At 33.8% G+C, this 15,436-nt stretch overlaps 1 protein-coding gene across 2 annotated transcripts in view; it reads left to right on the top strand.

The window, feature by feature from the left end:
- LOC150084356 (myotubularin-related protein 9) overlaps positions 1-15,436 on the top strand; it is a 141,911-nt gene that overhangs the window by 63,942 nt on the left and 62,533 nt on the right. For both annotated transcript variants that reach the window (XM_090375187.1, XM_090375188.1), the window contains exons 5-7: positions 2,777-2,905; positions 9,850-10,006; positions 12,460-12,564. In XM_090375187.1, the coding sequence (XP_090231313.1) occupies positions 2,777-2,905; positions 9,850-10,006; positions 12,460-12,564 (391 nt within the window). The remainder of the gene's footprint in view (positions 1-2,776; positions 2,906-9,849; positions 10,007-12,459; positions 12,565-15,436) is intronic.

Here is a 15,436-nt window from a genome sequence, read left to right on the forward strand (position 1 = left end):
GAGTGTTTTTGGTGATAAGTTATTTGGGCCCCATGTACTTCCAAACAAACTCACAGGGCAGGCGTACAGAAACTTTCTGGAAAACAACATGCCTGATTTCTTGGACGACACGCCACTGATCATTCATCGACAAGCACACTTCATGCACGATGGCGCTCCCGCACATTTCAGCCACCTAGCCCACAATTACCTGAATCGAAGGTTTTCTGGTCGGTGGATAGGTAGAGGTGGACCAACTGCCTGGCTTCCATGCCACTTGATTTAAACCCACTAGATTTCTTCTTGTGTGGCCATTTAAAGTCATTGGTGTATTCGACTCTGGTAGCTGATGTGGAAACTCTCCGCAATCAAATTGTGGCAGGTTGTGAGACAATACGAAACATGCCAGGAATTTTTGGCATTGTTTTTGTGAGTTCATGAGATGTCGATGTGAGACCAGTATTCAGGCAGAAGGTAGATATTTTGAACAATTACTATAAGGTGATGTTGTTGTTGTTATTTGGTTTTTAGGAGCTTTAGCAACTAAGGCCATATTGCTCTGAGGATAAGCGGTGGTCATTCCCTGACCTTTCTGCATCCTCCATATTTGGTGGTCACGGGATCGAACCCTGGTCTAATCAAGAAGCGTGCTCTACGCACTGCCGCTCCTTCCCACCTGGCTACAGAGGTGCCATAAGGTGATGTGAAGAGTCAAGTGTCATAGACAGACCTTCAAAACTCGGAAACCAAGCATTTCCGGAACTATGTTGATGTAAAATATTTTTATTGTATACATATGAGGAACTCATTCCTGAAGTTATGCCGTGTATTTTTGACATCCTGTATATCACAGAGACTATCCATATATGGTATATTGTAACTGAAGCAATGGCTATGATGTTTGTTGCTATGTGCTAGTTGGAAGAATGAATGGGCAGTGTTATAGATGCCCAGAAACAATACACTGAGTGATCACTGAATTATGACCACCCTTATGAAAAGTGAATGTGACCTGTTGGTCACGTGAGGTATGAGACTGCAGTTAGTCGACCTACATAGCATAGATAAGGTGTCAGTGGTTCAGTAGATAGTAAAATTCAAAGGGTGATGGGTAAAAGAAAGGATTTTTCGGACTTTGATAAAGGACAGATTGTGGGTGCTCGACGAGCTGGTGACTCAATTTCCCAAATGGCTGAACTAGTGGGGTGTTCGAGAGCCGCCGTAGTTAAAGTCTACCAGGAATGGCGTCAAAATGGTCATACAATGACTCGATGGAAAAACTGCAAAGGTCAGCGAAAGGTTGAAGTTAGAGGTGTGCCAGGTCCGATGACTTGTACAGGCGAACAGGTGCAGCACTGTTCAAGAGTTCAAGAAGAAGGCGTCACTTCTGCCTTGGTAAGAAATTCAATCACCGCTCTGCTTGATACATATATCTGTAACATTCACCATTTTGAACTATCCATGTGCTGCACTCACAATGCCACTCAGTATGGTGAAACTAGAGACCTTTAGTGACCACTCTGACACCCAATGATCTACGGCACCAAATTTGAAAGCAAAAAATTAGGAGGCATTACTTTCGTACTGGTCCTTGTATGTAAAAAAATTTTAAAAATTAAGATGCAAGACAAGCTTTGAGGCTCATTTTTTGTAGCCTCACATGCTTTTTTCCTGAAAATTTTGTTTCCATCAGTGAGAAACAGGTTGTGCAATTCCATAAAAGAGGATACTAGGAAAGGCAGAATGGTACATGATGATAGTTAACTGCTGATCTTTGAGAAAAGAGACATCTGGTATAATGCATAAAAGGAAAATTGCACACTATTTGCTTGAGACCAGAAGATGAATTTATTCCAGGAGACCCAGGGAATCTCTATAAATGTGTTCAGTCTTGTATTAATATTCTACTTTCTTCACTGTAATTAAGATTTGTCCATTTTATTATTAAAAAGTACACAAATTTCTATTTGGGTAAATTAAATAAAATGTATAGAATAAGGAACATATTTATGTTTTACTGAACTTGTGAAAAATTCTAACCTCACATAAAAATGGATGTCAATTTTGAAATTGCTGATGACAAAAAAGGAGGAAACAGTATAGCAAACTTAGGCTAGTTAACATATTACAAATAGAAGCGAAACCTATTTATAAATTTCAATCTGCTGGTCTCAGTTATTAACTTTAGTGTATTTAATTTTATTTAATAAGAGTATATTAGACATTAATTTTTATTATTATATCACCTATTTTTTATCAATCATATTACATAAATTGATAAATAAATAAATAAATCTTTATAACATGAAAAGCTGGAAATAAATGAGTACAGGAGCTGAAAAATTTGAGTTGGAAGAGGTCCACTCAATTTAGAGTTTGAAAGTTCCTGAATTTCTTGAAATGCCTGATCAAAAGCTGGAAAAGTATAAATTAGTACAGGAGCTGAAATTTTAAGTTGGAAGAGGTCCACTCACTCAGAGACAGACTGGATCAAAAATTCTTACTGGGGAAAACTTGTAGCAGCCTCATACTAGTGTTTATGGCCAAAATCACCCTGGCCTCCATTGGCGTTTGGCCTCTGGGTCCACTCAATTCAGAGTTTGAAAGTTCTTGAATTTCTTGAAATGCCCGATCAATCAAATTCAGTGATTTTTAGATAGCAATATAAATTAATTACAGAACAATTGGCATCCTCACAAATTTTGTTTTAGGTAACTTTACAATTAAAATTTTTTAATCTGTTTCTTTCTGATTTCTCTTTAGCTTAAAACTTAAAATTTTTGTTTTCTTTGTCTAGGTCTGTTCAACATACCCTCAATCTGTGATTGTACCAAAGAGTATTGATGATGAGATGCTCATAGCAGTTGCTAATTTTCGCTATTTAGGTAGATTTCCCATTCTTAGCTACTATCATAAAGAAACCAAGGTAAATAACTTAAGATATAACAATTTTATGGCTTTTTAGTTCATTGGAAGATTGCTCTGTTTTTAAACTAAACTTTAGTGGCACATAAGTTAGTGCAAATGCATCATGGCTATACACAGTAAATTAACTGAAGTTATTATAGTGGCATCATTTCATTATATTTCATATTGTGAATACCTTCACAACAAGTTGCCTATCTGGTTATTATACTTTGAATAAGTAACACCTCCTCAATAGAGAACTATTGTTACTTATTACTACTGTTACTTATTCTTAGTGGAGACTGCCACCTAGATGGCTGTTTCAGTGCTATTTGGTCCTTCATTGGTGGGTAGGTAGGTATTTGATGATATAATAGCTGACAACCAAGTTTTGAAAATAATTCCACAATATGAGAGATGCCAAATGGTGTTTAGTAGTTTAATACTTAATGAAAGTTCAGGGCTAAATTCTTCAATAGAGAAGACTACTGTTACTTATTTTCAGTGGATATCACTTGGACAGCTGTTTCAGAACTATTTGGCTCTTTATTGGTGGTTGGATACATCTCTTACCTGATGGTATGAGATGTAATGAAAGAATGTCACTATAATAATTTTGGTTAATTTACTGAGGTCCTCGTGGGTAGCACAATTGATAGAATTGCCATCCTCCCCGCACTGGGTGGAAAAGACCTGGGTTTGAGTCACATTCATGATGATGAGAGAATTTTTATGGGCTTTTTTCACAACCTGTCTGAGTTAGTCGGTCTCAGTCAAGGGTATCATGGTTTTTTTTCTCCTAGAAACTTTAGGGGTTTTCGTACAGCAAACCGACCACAGAACAAAAGCAATTTACAAATAGTGTATATGGAGCAATATGGTCTTAGTAGGCAATGCTCCTAAAACCCATTAGCAGCAACAACATAATTTACTGAGTATAGACATGATGCATTTGCATTAACTTATATGTCTGTGAATTTTCCTGTGGTCTCAGGCTTTATCTCTGAATTTTTATTAAGTATTAAATTGATAAACACCATTTTGTCTCTCTGATACTGTGTTAGTTGTCTGACGACACCGGGGGTTTCCCCCATCTCCACGGTGTCTCTCATACTGTGGAATTTGTTTCACAAGTGGGTTGTCAGCTGTTATACCATTGGGAACCTATGAAGCATACCTACTGATGAAGGACTAAATAGCCCTTAAATGTTCATCTGGGTGCTTGTTCCCACTGAGAAGAATTGACAGTAGTCTTCTCTATTGGAGAAGTGTTACTTATTCAAAGTATAACTGGATAGGCAACTCGTTGTGAAGGTATTCATAGTATGAGATGTAACGAAATGATGCTACTATAATAACTTTGGTTAATTTACTGCATATAGGTATAATGCATTTGCACTAACTTATCTGTCTATAAATTTTTCCACAGGCTGAGGGTTTACCCTGAATTTTTATTAATTACTAAACTTTAGCATAAGGTTTTATTTTATTATTTTGTTGGACATTTAGCTCTATACCTTAAATACATTTTACTGACATTTGAAATTTCCTTTTTTGATTTCAGTGCAGTATGATTAAAGTTATTTGCTATCTGAAGTTCTAAGTGCCTTCAAGAAATATATTCTTATTTACCCTGTGATTGCCTGTTTATCATTATAAAATGATTAACACATCTATTTGGTAAAATGAATTCTGTTGTAATTAAACTATCTAATTCTGCCATATTCTCAGATTTCTAATTGGACTCTTTTGCTTTTTGTGTGTTTACGTTGATAGGGAGAGGGGAGCTAAGATAGGAATGAGAACTTTAGTGACAACTTAATCAGTATTAGGCACATGCAAGTATATTCTTGTTATTAAGATATACATCTGAATTTTAAAAAGCAGCAGTTCCTTGTTTAATTGTAATCTTGGTAAGTGTTACTGTAATTTCAATTTTTGTATAAATGAAGATGGGCTGAAAAGTAATGATTTTTATTGCATAAATTTTGAAGGAAAAAGATAAATGTAAAATTTAAAAAAATGCTTGTAGATAAAGTTGTTTTTCATTTTGTCTTTTTCTACTTATTCCCTACCTAACTCGATACATTTCTTCCATCACTTAAAAAGATGTTCTTTAAGCTTTAGGATTGGAAAAATTTACTTGTAATCAACTTAGCCGACCGGGCTAGCCGAGTGGGTAAAGTACCTGCCCGGCAACCCAAAGGTCGCGGGTTCGATTCCCGCCTCAGGCTTGGATCAAAGTACTGCAAAAACCTTGGGAGGTGCAATATGGCCACAGAAGCCGATGCGCCAACAACTACCAAATAAAAAAAAAAAAAAAAAAACTTGTAATCAATTCTATAGGAATTTTACAGAACAACATCAAATCCCAGCAGTCAAATCCTTGCCAATGTTTCCTGCTGCAGTGTGGTTGGGTATTATTGTATTGAAACAGCATTTCCATATTGCCAAGCATTACTCATTTGGTTCTTTTTTTTTTTTGTGGTCACCCAGTGTTCTAGTGTACCTGACTAAATTTATTGCAGTCCTTTTTCCAAAAAAAATTGTTTTGGATAACATCTATAGAATCCTACAAAACAGGCAACATCACTCAACTGGCTTCTGCTTGGACTTTGGAATTTTTTTTCTGGACATGAAGATGTTTTATGGTAAAATTCCTTGGACTGTCTCTTGTTTTCCAGATCATATTAGTGAATTCAATATTCATCTCCGGTTACAGTAATGTTTAAAAACGAATCCTACTGGTCTAAAATTTTCAGCAGTCAAACTGTGAGGTCAGAAGGAAGAATTAGGCAGTAGTGATCATAGTGTATTGATTTCGGATTTGTGAAATAACTACTGTCGAGGGTAAGGAGAAAGAATTTTGTTTGCACAAAGGTTATAATGGGGTCAGATATTTTGTAAATTCTTTTCAGTGGGACCAACTGATGTTAAGGAATGTTTGGCTAATGCCACATTGAAAATGTTCAGGGAGATAATTATAGAAGCTACTATGCTTTGCACATTGATGAGATACTGTTTTAGGTTTAGAACCAAATGAATCTTAGGTGAACTAATGAGTTTGTGGCAGAGAAGAAAAATGCATGGAATGATTATAAATTTCAGAGGATACAGAATCATCAGTAAGTATCACTTAGTCTGTAATCAAATTACTCAGGGGGGTTAAACATGTTAAGGCAGATTGAGAAATCCTGGGCTAAAAGTGCAAAAAAAAATAGTAAGAAATTCTTTGCATATGCTAACACTAGATAGGAAACGGAAGCCCCTACAGATTGTAGATTTGCAAGTATTTTATCACAAGGGTATTTCAGGCTGAAGTAGATAATTGCAGACCTGTAAGTTTAACCACTGTGAGGAAAATAATGGAATCAATAGTTAAAGAAGTAATGCAAGATCAGTTTGACTGCAAAGGGAGATCCCATCTCACCAATGTGATTAACTACTTTGGGATTGTCACAAAGGAACTGGATGCAAACAGTTTTGCCATTGTATATTTAGATTTCAGTCCAGCTTTTGATATTGTATCACATGGGCATTTCTATAAATTGGAACAACATAGCATTAGGAGCAAGTTACTACTGTGGATAAAGGGATGGTTGAGTGCTAGAAGACACAGAGTGGTTATAAATGGTCACTGCTCTTCATGGACTAATGTTATGAGTGGGATGCAACAGGGTTTCAGTCTTGTGCCTCTTACTGTTTTTAATATTTATTAATGATATTGATGTAGGTAGGTATTTCAAGTCTGAAGTCTAACTTTGCTGATGGTACAAAGGTTTGTAGGGTGGTTACTAACATTGATTAGGGTACTATTTCAAGAAGACATAGATAAACTAGGCAGATAGGCTGAAAAATGGAAATTTGAGGTTTAACATAGATAAATTCAAAATACTGTATATCCTAGAATGATATACATACCATTTCAGCACTAATCTCAAGGTAGTTTGTAAGAAAAGATCTATGAATAATTGTACAGTTTGGCCTGAACTTCTCTGAGTAGTACAAACAGATTGCTAGAATACCATAGCTCATGAGGTGGGGTGGTTCTGTTAATAATACAGAGGAACTTTCAGTAAGGATGAAGAGGTGATTAACTCGTTGTATAATCCAATATTTAAGCCACATCTGAAATATTATTTACAGATTTTTGGAAGGATATAGATCTGTTGGAAATATTTTTGAATAGAGTAACTTAGCCCACAGTCATTCCCATCATTAGAAACTTTTTCACACATGATAGATGCATTATATTTTTTTAGTTCAGAATTTTTTTTGTCAGGATTATTAATGGTTATGCCATTTGTGTCTAGTGGGCAAATCTAGTTTATCCCCTTCTGGTGTTTAGATATATAAAGAAGTCTTTGCTGCTTTTCTTTGCATGCTTTGCCAGAGACTTCTTGTAATCTGCCTTAGCTTGCCTAACCCCCTTAGCGACTTGATTCAGACTAGATTGTACTTACTATAGGTTTTTATGTTCCTTAATAATCTATAATCATCCCATGCATTTTTCTTCTCTGCTACTAGTCTCATCCATTCATCTAATATTCATTTAGGTCTATACATTGAACAGTATCTCCTAATTGGTATAAAAGCTTAATAGCTTTTAAAATTACTTCCCTGAATGCTTCTCATTTGGAATATGCAGTAACATCATCATTTGGTCCGACTGACAAGAATTTAAAAACTGTCTAAGACTATTATAGTGACCTTTATGAAAGCAAGATCCCCTCCCTTTATCCTTGAGCGTAGTTATATCTTTAAGCAAGTCCTACCTCAGTATATTATGATCACTGCCAGCTAGTGAGTCCTTAATCTGGAGGGTCTTAATGTGTGAAGAGTCACTGCTGATATTAGATCTCTGTTGTATTACTTTCTCTTGTTGTCTAAGGTGCTGGTGCAGAAAACACTCATTCACTGCACCCAGAAAGAGTACTGTGATCTTCTGTCTTATGAAATACCAATCATTCGTTAGGTAGCATCCATCAGTAGGTGGTCTGTAGTTATTGTTTCCTTACAAAACAGTGATGATGAGTTGCTATTCACTATGGAAAGTTAGAACTTTGAAATTATAAAATAGTTACTTTGCTATTTTGTTCTTTTCATTCTATTTTTAAACCTTGCTGTCTACAAAGACATAGAATACAAGAAAGTTTTATTACTCTTCATAATTTTAAAGAGAAGTTCTAATTTCATAGTGTACCATATGACATATAATAGTAAATCAGGATCTTAACATGGCCAATTAACTTTTGGCAATGTCATTTATTCTAAAGTAATACAATACCAGTGCACCCTGTTGTAACATAAAGTTCATTTTGCTTGAGCATTAAGATGCATTAACTAGGCAGTTTAAATCCTGTCAGCCCCAGAAACACAAGAGAGGATGAGAAAAAAATTGTCATGCTTTTTATATTTCTTTTTTAACTATAGTCTGGCAGTTTGTCATGTAAGTGGATGCATGGAGTTTTGGTGGACCCAACCTTTTAAAACCCTATGGCATAAGCATTAATAATATTCTAATTAATTTTGTATTTATTTTTTTATAGTTATCGCTACTGTAAGTCTGTAATGATAGATCACATTTAGTGGTTTGATAAAAAAAAAAAAAATTGTATTTCTCATGAATTTTCATAACAGTTACTCGGCTAATTACAACTTATAGTGATAGATTATTCACAGCATCAAATTGTCAGAAGTGAACGTAAAACTGAAGTCTAAATCGGACCAGAACTCTTGAGCCTTGTATAATTGCAATAAAACTAATAAGTAGTGGCTAATAGTTTTATTGCGATTATACAAGGCTCAAGAATTTTTGTTATTAGCTAATTCTTGTGCAGAATATACAATATGTTTTCCAAGGAACAACACACTTTCCTGTGCTGCAAATTGAGATGGTGCTTTGGGTTGTAGTGACACCTCAAGCACTTACATTGCTTGTTGTGTGGATATTACAAGTGGGGGGTGTTTAATAAATAAGTGTCGGCAGTTCATAAATTCACATCAATTTATTTACAGAAATGAGAGATACATTGAAAATAAGAGACAGCCTTCTACTTCTATACATAATACTCTTCCACATTCAGGCATTTGTCCCACTGCCACATCAACTTTTTGAATTCCTCTGTAAATAAATTGGTATGCCTGGCTTATGGAGGAATTGCTGCAACTCACCTTGAACCTCTGTGTTGTTTCGTGCACTTCAACTCATGTTTTCTTGCATCATTCAACTTGATCACTCACATTGGCATCTTCACTATCAGTAGAAGAATGAGCAGTTTTATGTTCATTGCACAGACTTTGCTTTTCACTGAACAGTTGATACAATATTCACACCATTTTCTCCAATGTGACGTCTTCTCCGTATGCTGCCACCAGCCTATTTTGGATAAATAATCCTGACAAGTGCCAAGTCCACTTGCACCAGGTGACAACCTGCACCTCCATTTTACTCTAGATCTCCACCACCTCATGTTTGTTTGCCCTCATGTCTGAACTCACGTTTATATGGGCATACTTGGTGTTGCATTATGTCTGGGTAAGTGGCTGCTGCATGTGTTCAACAGCTTGCAGCACTGAAGTAGGGAAGTAGACAGATGTTGCTAATTTTTAACATATTTTTATTTCTGTAAATAAACTGGTATGGATTTAAGAGGTCCCAGAACTTATTTATTGCAAACACCTTTTGTATTTGGTATAGGATTTTTTATTTTATTTAGCAGCTAGCCAGTCCTAAGTATGCTCTTGAACGATACTAGTGCATTGCAATATCAATAACTTATATTTTTCATGAAATGTTTTAAAAAATGGTATGCCTGGCATAGAAATATTTTACAGCATAAAAACCCATGTGTGCAAGTAAATTATGTAAATATATCGCTAATTATGTAAATAGTTACCTGTATATTGGCATGTTTTCATATGTTTAGTGTTTTATCCTGTCTAATATTTACTTATTTTAAGGCTGCACTTATGCGGAGTAGCCAGCCACTAGTAGGCACTACCATGAAAAGGTGCAAAGAAGATGAAATGTTATTGAAAGCTGTGCTTGGAAAAGAAAAGAAGGGCTATATTATTGACACAAGATCTCAGAATATAGCACAATTAGCAAGAAGTAAAGGTAACTAATTTTTATCAATAATGGATTTTCATCATTTCAGTATATTGCTTATTTTTTTTTAAAAGAATGATTCAGTAATGGTTTTTATTTTTTTTTTGCACTCTGTTTCATCTGTACAGTAAATTCAAAATATTTTAATAATAATAATAATGAAATTATAAAATGACACTTACTGCATTTGAAAAACCATTTTATTATTTTCTATTTTTGCATTAGGATGCCTTTTAACTATTATATTTGTGAATAATAATAATAATAATTACATTATTATCATTATTACAATATTACATTATTATCATTATTACAATATTACATTATTATCATTATTACATTACATTTAACTATTATATTTAGTGAATAATAATAATAAAAGGGTGCACGATGGCCCAGTGGTTACAACACTGGACTACCAGCCACTTCTCAGCCCATCTGTCCAACTTTTCTAGATCCTGTTGCAGTAGCACACTGCCATTACTGTCATTAACAACCCTGCCAACCTTAGTATCATCTGCAAACTTGTATATTAAGCCTGATATACCTTCATCAATATCATTGATAAATATACAAAACAACAGTGGACCTAACACCAAACTTGGGGACTCCGCTAATAACATTAGTCCACAAAGAGCAACATCCATTTATTACCACCCTCTGTCTTCTCCCATTCTACCACCCTTTTATCCATTGTAGCAACTTGCCCTTAACACCATACTCCTTCAATTTGTACAGTAGTCTACTTACAGTAACTACGGGTAGTTCTTGACTTTACGAGTTAATTCATTCCTAGCGCATGCTCGTAAAGCAAAAACTCGTAAAGCAGGAATTTATTTCCCATAGACATAAGGTTAAAAATAGGGTGATGTTCTCAACAATGAAATTAGCTAGCTAATTAGTTTATGTTTAAACAATGATTGATTTATTGAAAATGAAAACATAGCCTGTAAAATTAAGCAAATTATAATAATAGAGAAATTATTTACGACTAACAAATGTTAAAGAATGTTTATTCTTCAACATCATCGACTAAATGCACACTCGTTGAGCACTCATTGGTTTGTTGCACAAGGAGTCATCTTCAGAAATGTTTCAAGAGGCATTTGTTCCCAAGATAATCTTCTCTTTTAATTATAAATTTCACAGTTGCATGCATAAGCATTTTTTAAAGGCAAACACAAATTGCAACTAACACGATTCGCGTGGAATAACAAGTTTGTGAAGCTTAAAAAAAACAGCAATGAAGAGAAGGTTCTGAAAATTTATTTATATGTTTTATGCAATTGAAGATTTCAGTAAAGGGGAAACACATTTCACCATAATAACGTAAAAAACCACACAATTCTAGCTATCGGTATTTTCACAAATGCAAGAAGATCGAGATTACTACCCTTTTTAATTGCTTGCAGTAGCAGAAAAGCCAAATAAATCAGAAAATGCAAATTGTTTTTATTGTTTTATGGTCGTGACCTCCAGAAATGTGCTTTAGAAAGATATCACAAAGGCATTTAAAATTTATTCTTATAACGGAACATATGATAACGATGAAAGTGTAGTGCATTTTAATGATTTGATTTGGTAACTAATACAATTTTCAAACCATGCTCAAGACCTTTTATATGGCCTTAAGGTCACGCCCGTGACCTGAAAAATGACATTTTACAGAGATTTTTTTACAGAGCTTAGTTATACAGTGAAAATTTCAACTTCCGAGATCTAGAAACGAATTAGCAAAAAACAATGTGTTATTTGGTTCACATTACGATATTTTAATGATATGATGTCTCTGGAACTGATTAATATTGTAAAGCGGGGTACACTGTATTGTACAGCTACGCACGTGGTTTGGAATGTGGTATTTATGAATGTTTAACATTCATTTTTTGCAATTCATGTTCATATTTTCAATTTTGTTGATACCTAGGAGAAAAAAAACTCGTAAACCTGAGAACTCATAAAACGAGAATTGCTTGTATTTATTTTATTTTAATACAGTAACTATTTATTTTATAAATAGTTCTTGACTGGTTTTATCTATTTTATTTTGTTTTATATATATTTATCATTTTTGCTTTGTATATTTCATTAAAATTTTAATAGCTTAGTTGGTGTTTACAGGAAATTTTTTTTGAGTAATTATATTTTACCATTTTACTTTATGGCTTGTTATAATTTTGTCCTTAAGCTCAAATTCACAGTTGATTTCTGCTCCAAAGAAGGAAATAAAATAATTTCCAGTATGTTAAGCTATCTAATAATATCTTTTCAAAATTCTAAAATCAGTAAATTCTATTCAGCTATTATCAGAATTGTCTTTATTTTTTCCAGCTGTATGAAAGAGCAAGTGAATAATCAGAAAAAAAAAAAAAATATAGTATTTTCATTTAATGTTTTATCCTGTCCAAAAAACTTTACTTACTTTTTCCTCATTTAATTATATATTTTTTTAATATTTGCAGGTGGAGGTTTTGAACCAGAATTTCATTATAGCTTATGGAAAATTGTTCATAAGCATATTGAAAGACATACTGTTTTACTAGATTCACTTACCAAATTAATTGAAGGTAAAGTATTATGCATACTTTGTAATGCTTATGTATATTGTACAACAATGAAACATTGAATATAATTATAAATATTATAAATAAATAGTAAGTAAACATGTATATATACCAGCACTTGTTTCAGTTGTTGTTGGGAGATTTTATTTTAAAAAAATATTCGTTGACAACTTTGTTAACAATGCACAATTCCATACATCATGCAAGTTCCTGTAGTTTTATTAAGTGTATATATATATATATATGGCTGAAAAATTCAAGATTCCTTACAGGGTACCTGACGTCAACTAACTACACTTTCAATTAAAAAGGCTTCTAAAAATTCAAGCAGTTTCTGATGAGGCAAATCGAGAATTCCAAATGTGTGTTAAATGTAATTTTCTCTGGTCATTTTTGTTTACACTGGATTTCTGTAGGTTGTAATTTTCAGGAAATATGTAAAGAAGGTCTTTCGCTTCTTTTACTTCTGTTCCAAAGAACAGAAGTAAAAGAAATAAGTAAATAAAATGAACAAAAATGCATTTGGTGAGTCTGGTAGTGGAAGAAAGGTGAAGTTACAGATGATAATTTAATGTGTGTGTTGCAAGTAATTTTTATTAATTAACCTTGCTAGCTGCTTTCTCTCTCTCTCTTGTATATTCTACCATATTCTGCTACAAAGTTTTTAAGCTCTGCGGCACTGTCCAAGATGTGGGAACAGTGTTCTGTGGCAAGTTAAAGTTGTTATTTGTACAGGATAATAGCTGTTTAGAAGAAAGGAAAAGTGTAGAGCCAGCGGTTATTAATATTTCTCTACTTGTACTCCCATCCAATTTTTGGCCTAGGAAATTATTCTTTTTTTTCCTTTTTTTTTATCCATTTATTTTTGATCAAGGAATCATTTCCTTGGCCAAAAATAGAGAGAAAATATTCTGAACAATTTTTTGATTATAATATACAGGGCAAGAAAATGCAGTGTCTGGGAGGCCTTCTTACCTCATCTACCATAAGGGGGATAAACCTCTTTTGTTTATGAACCCCTAACTTAGAGCAAAAGAGAAAGCTTTTTATGCAGAGGAAGTAATATTTGTGATATGTTTATGCCAAGAAAAGTTAAGTGGTCATCTCTGATAATTAGTGTTCTTGTCTAGAAATCTTAAAAATGAGCATGTTAGCAGCAGGTTTTTTTTTATTTTTTGTGAAAAATAATGATGGTTTTAGGACTGGTGGGAGATATTTGAAAGGTAGTGCCTGGGAGTTAGCAACAATCCTGAGGTAATATACACGGATGTTGGAATGCTCATTACAAGATTGCATTTGTACGTTGCAACAAAAAATACACAGCCCATTTTTAACTGTTATACTTGTTTATCTATTGCAACTATTTTATTGCAGCAGATAAACCAGCTAACCTGTTTTAATTTGAATAAACTTAAAAAGTTGGTATTTTAATATTCTATATGGGTATAATATCAGAATCAGTAATATTTTAAGTAACACCATTTCCCCAATTAGGAGAAGGCACATTATATACAAAAACACATATAGGTGCAGAAAAAAAAATGTATGTTGGTGAGATAAGACAGTTAGGTTATTGAAATAGGAATTGCCAAATGTTATAAATACATAGAAAGGGAAATAATAGTATTGGAGGTAGCAGAATATGCTTATGAATTTTCTTACACTTCTAATGAAAAAAAATTCAGAATAATTGGATGAAAGGGATCTTATCATAGAAGAGTTGAAGAATCTATGTATATAAGAAAATTTGAAGGTAGAACAATAGATTAAAATATAGAGAGGGATGTACATGCATTATGGATGCATCTGTTTGCCAACAGAATGTAAATTTATCAAAAAATAAAAATTTTTTTTTTTTTTTACTTAAAACGGTAAGGGATTGAAATTTGTATATAATTACAAGAGAACCTTTAGAGCCCAGGTTCCCAACCAGTGGGTTAGAACCCCCAAATGGGTCGCAAAGTGCTTTCTGAGGGGTTGCCATGGTTATTTTTAGTTGCAATTATAGGAAATTTCACGACAGAGGTTTTCCACACTTATTTATTTCAATATGGCATGGCACACCCAGGGTCCTGAGCTGGATATCATCATTCTTCTCTTTCTTGGTGATTCCTTTCTAATTCTGACTCTCTCTCTCTCTCTCTCTCTCTCTCTCTCTCTCAGGGTAACACGGGAATTTTTTTTGGCTGGTGCAGCATAAGCCTCAGGCTTCCTTGCACCATATGGCTAATAATAATAATAATAATAATATTATAATAATAATAATATTATAATAATAATAATATATTTGAAGTTTGATAAATTTTATCAACTATCTTATTTTTGGATGCTGTTGTCTAAGTAGTAACATATACAGAAAAAACACATAAAAAATAAAAATGTTTCTGAAACAGTCTTACCTGTCCACTGGCTATGGTAATACTAACCCTTTGACACATGTACACAGATTCCATATTCATTTCTTGCACAGAAATTATAGTTCATGCCCAGTGAGATCTTACATACCTTCAGGTAATGATATTTGTTTTGTTAACAATGTAGTGTTTTCCTACTCCCACAATGAAGAAAATGCAGTCAAAAGCCATAGTGACATTTTTTATGCTTAGTCTTGATTTTTTTAAGTGACACTATTAATTCAAAAATGCACTAGCCAAGTCGGATGACTTCTGCTGATACTGCATCTTCTCTAGGTCTTGAATTGGCAGAAAATGTTCTGACTCTCACAGACAGTGTCAAATTCCTTGGAGTAATTCTTGATGCCAACCTCACCTATAAATAACAAATACAAGCTCAGTATTCCAAAACTCTGAGAGCCTTCTGGAGAATGAAAATAGATCTCTGCAAAATGCACGATAAGCAAATAATCAGGAAATAC

This window comes from Mastigoproctus giganteus, chromosome 6, assembly GCF_048544385.1.
Source record: "Mastigoproctus giganteus isolate SK-2022 chromosome 6, ASM4854438v1, whole genome shotgun sequence".
In the NCBI taxonomy this organism is placed as follows: Eukaryota; Metazoa; Arthropoda; class Arachnida; order Uropygi; family Thelyphonidae; genus Mastigoproctus; species Mastigoproctus giganteus.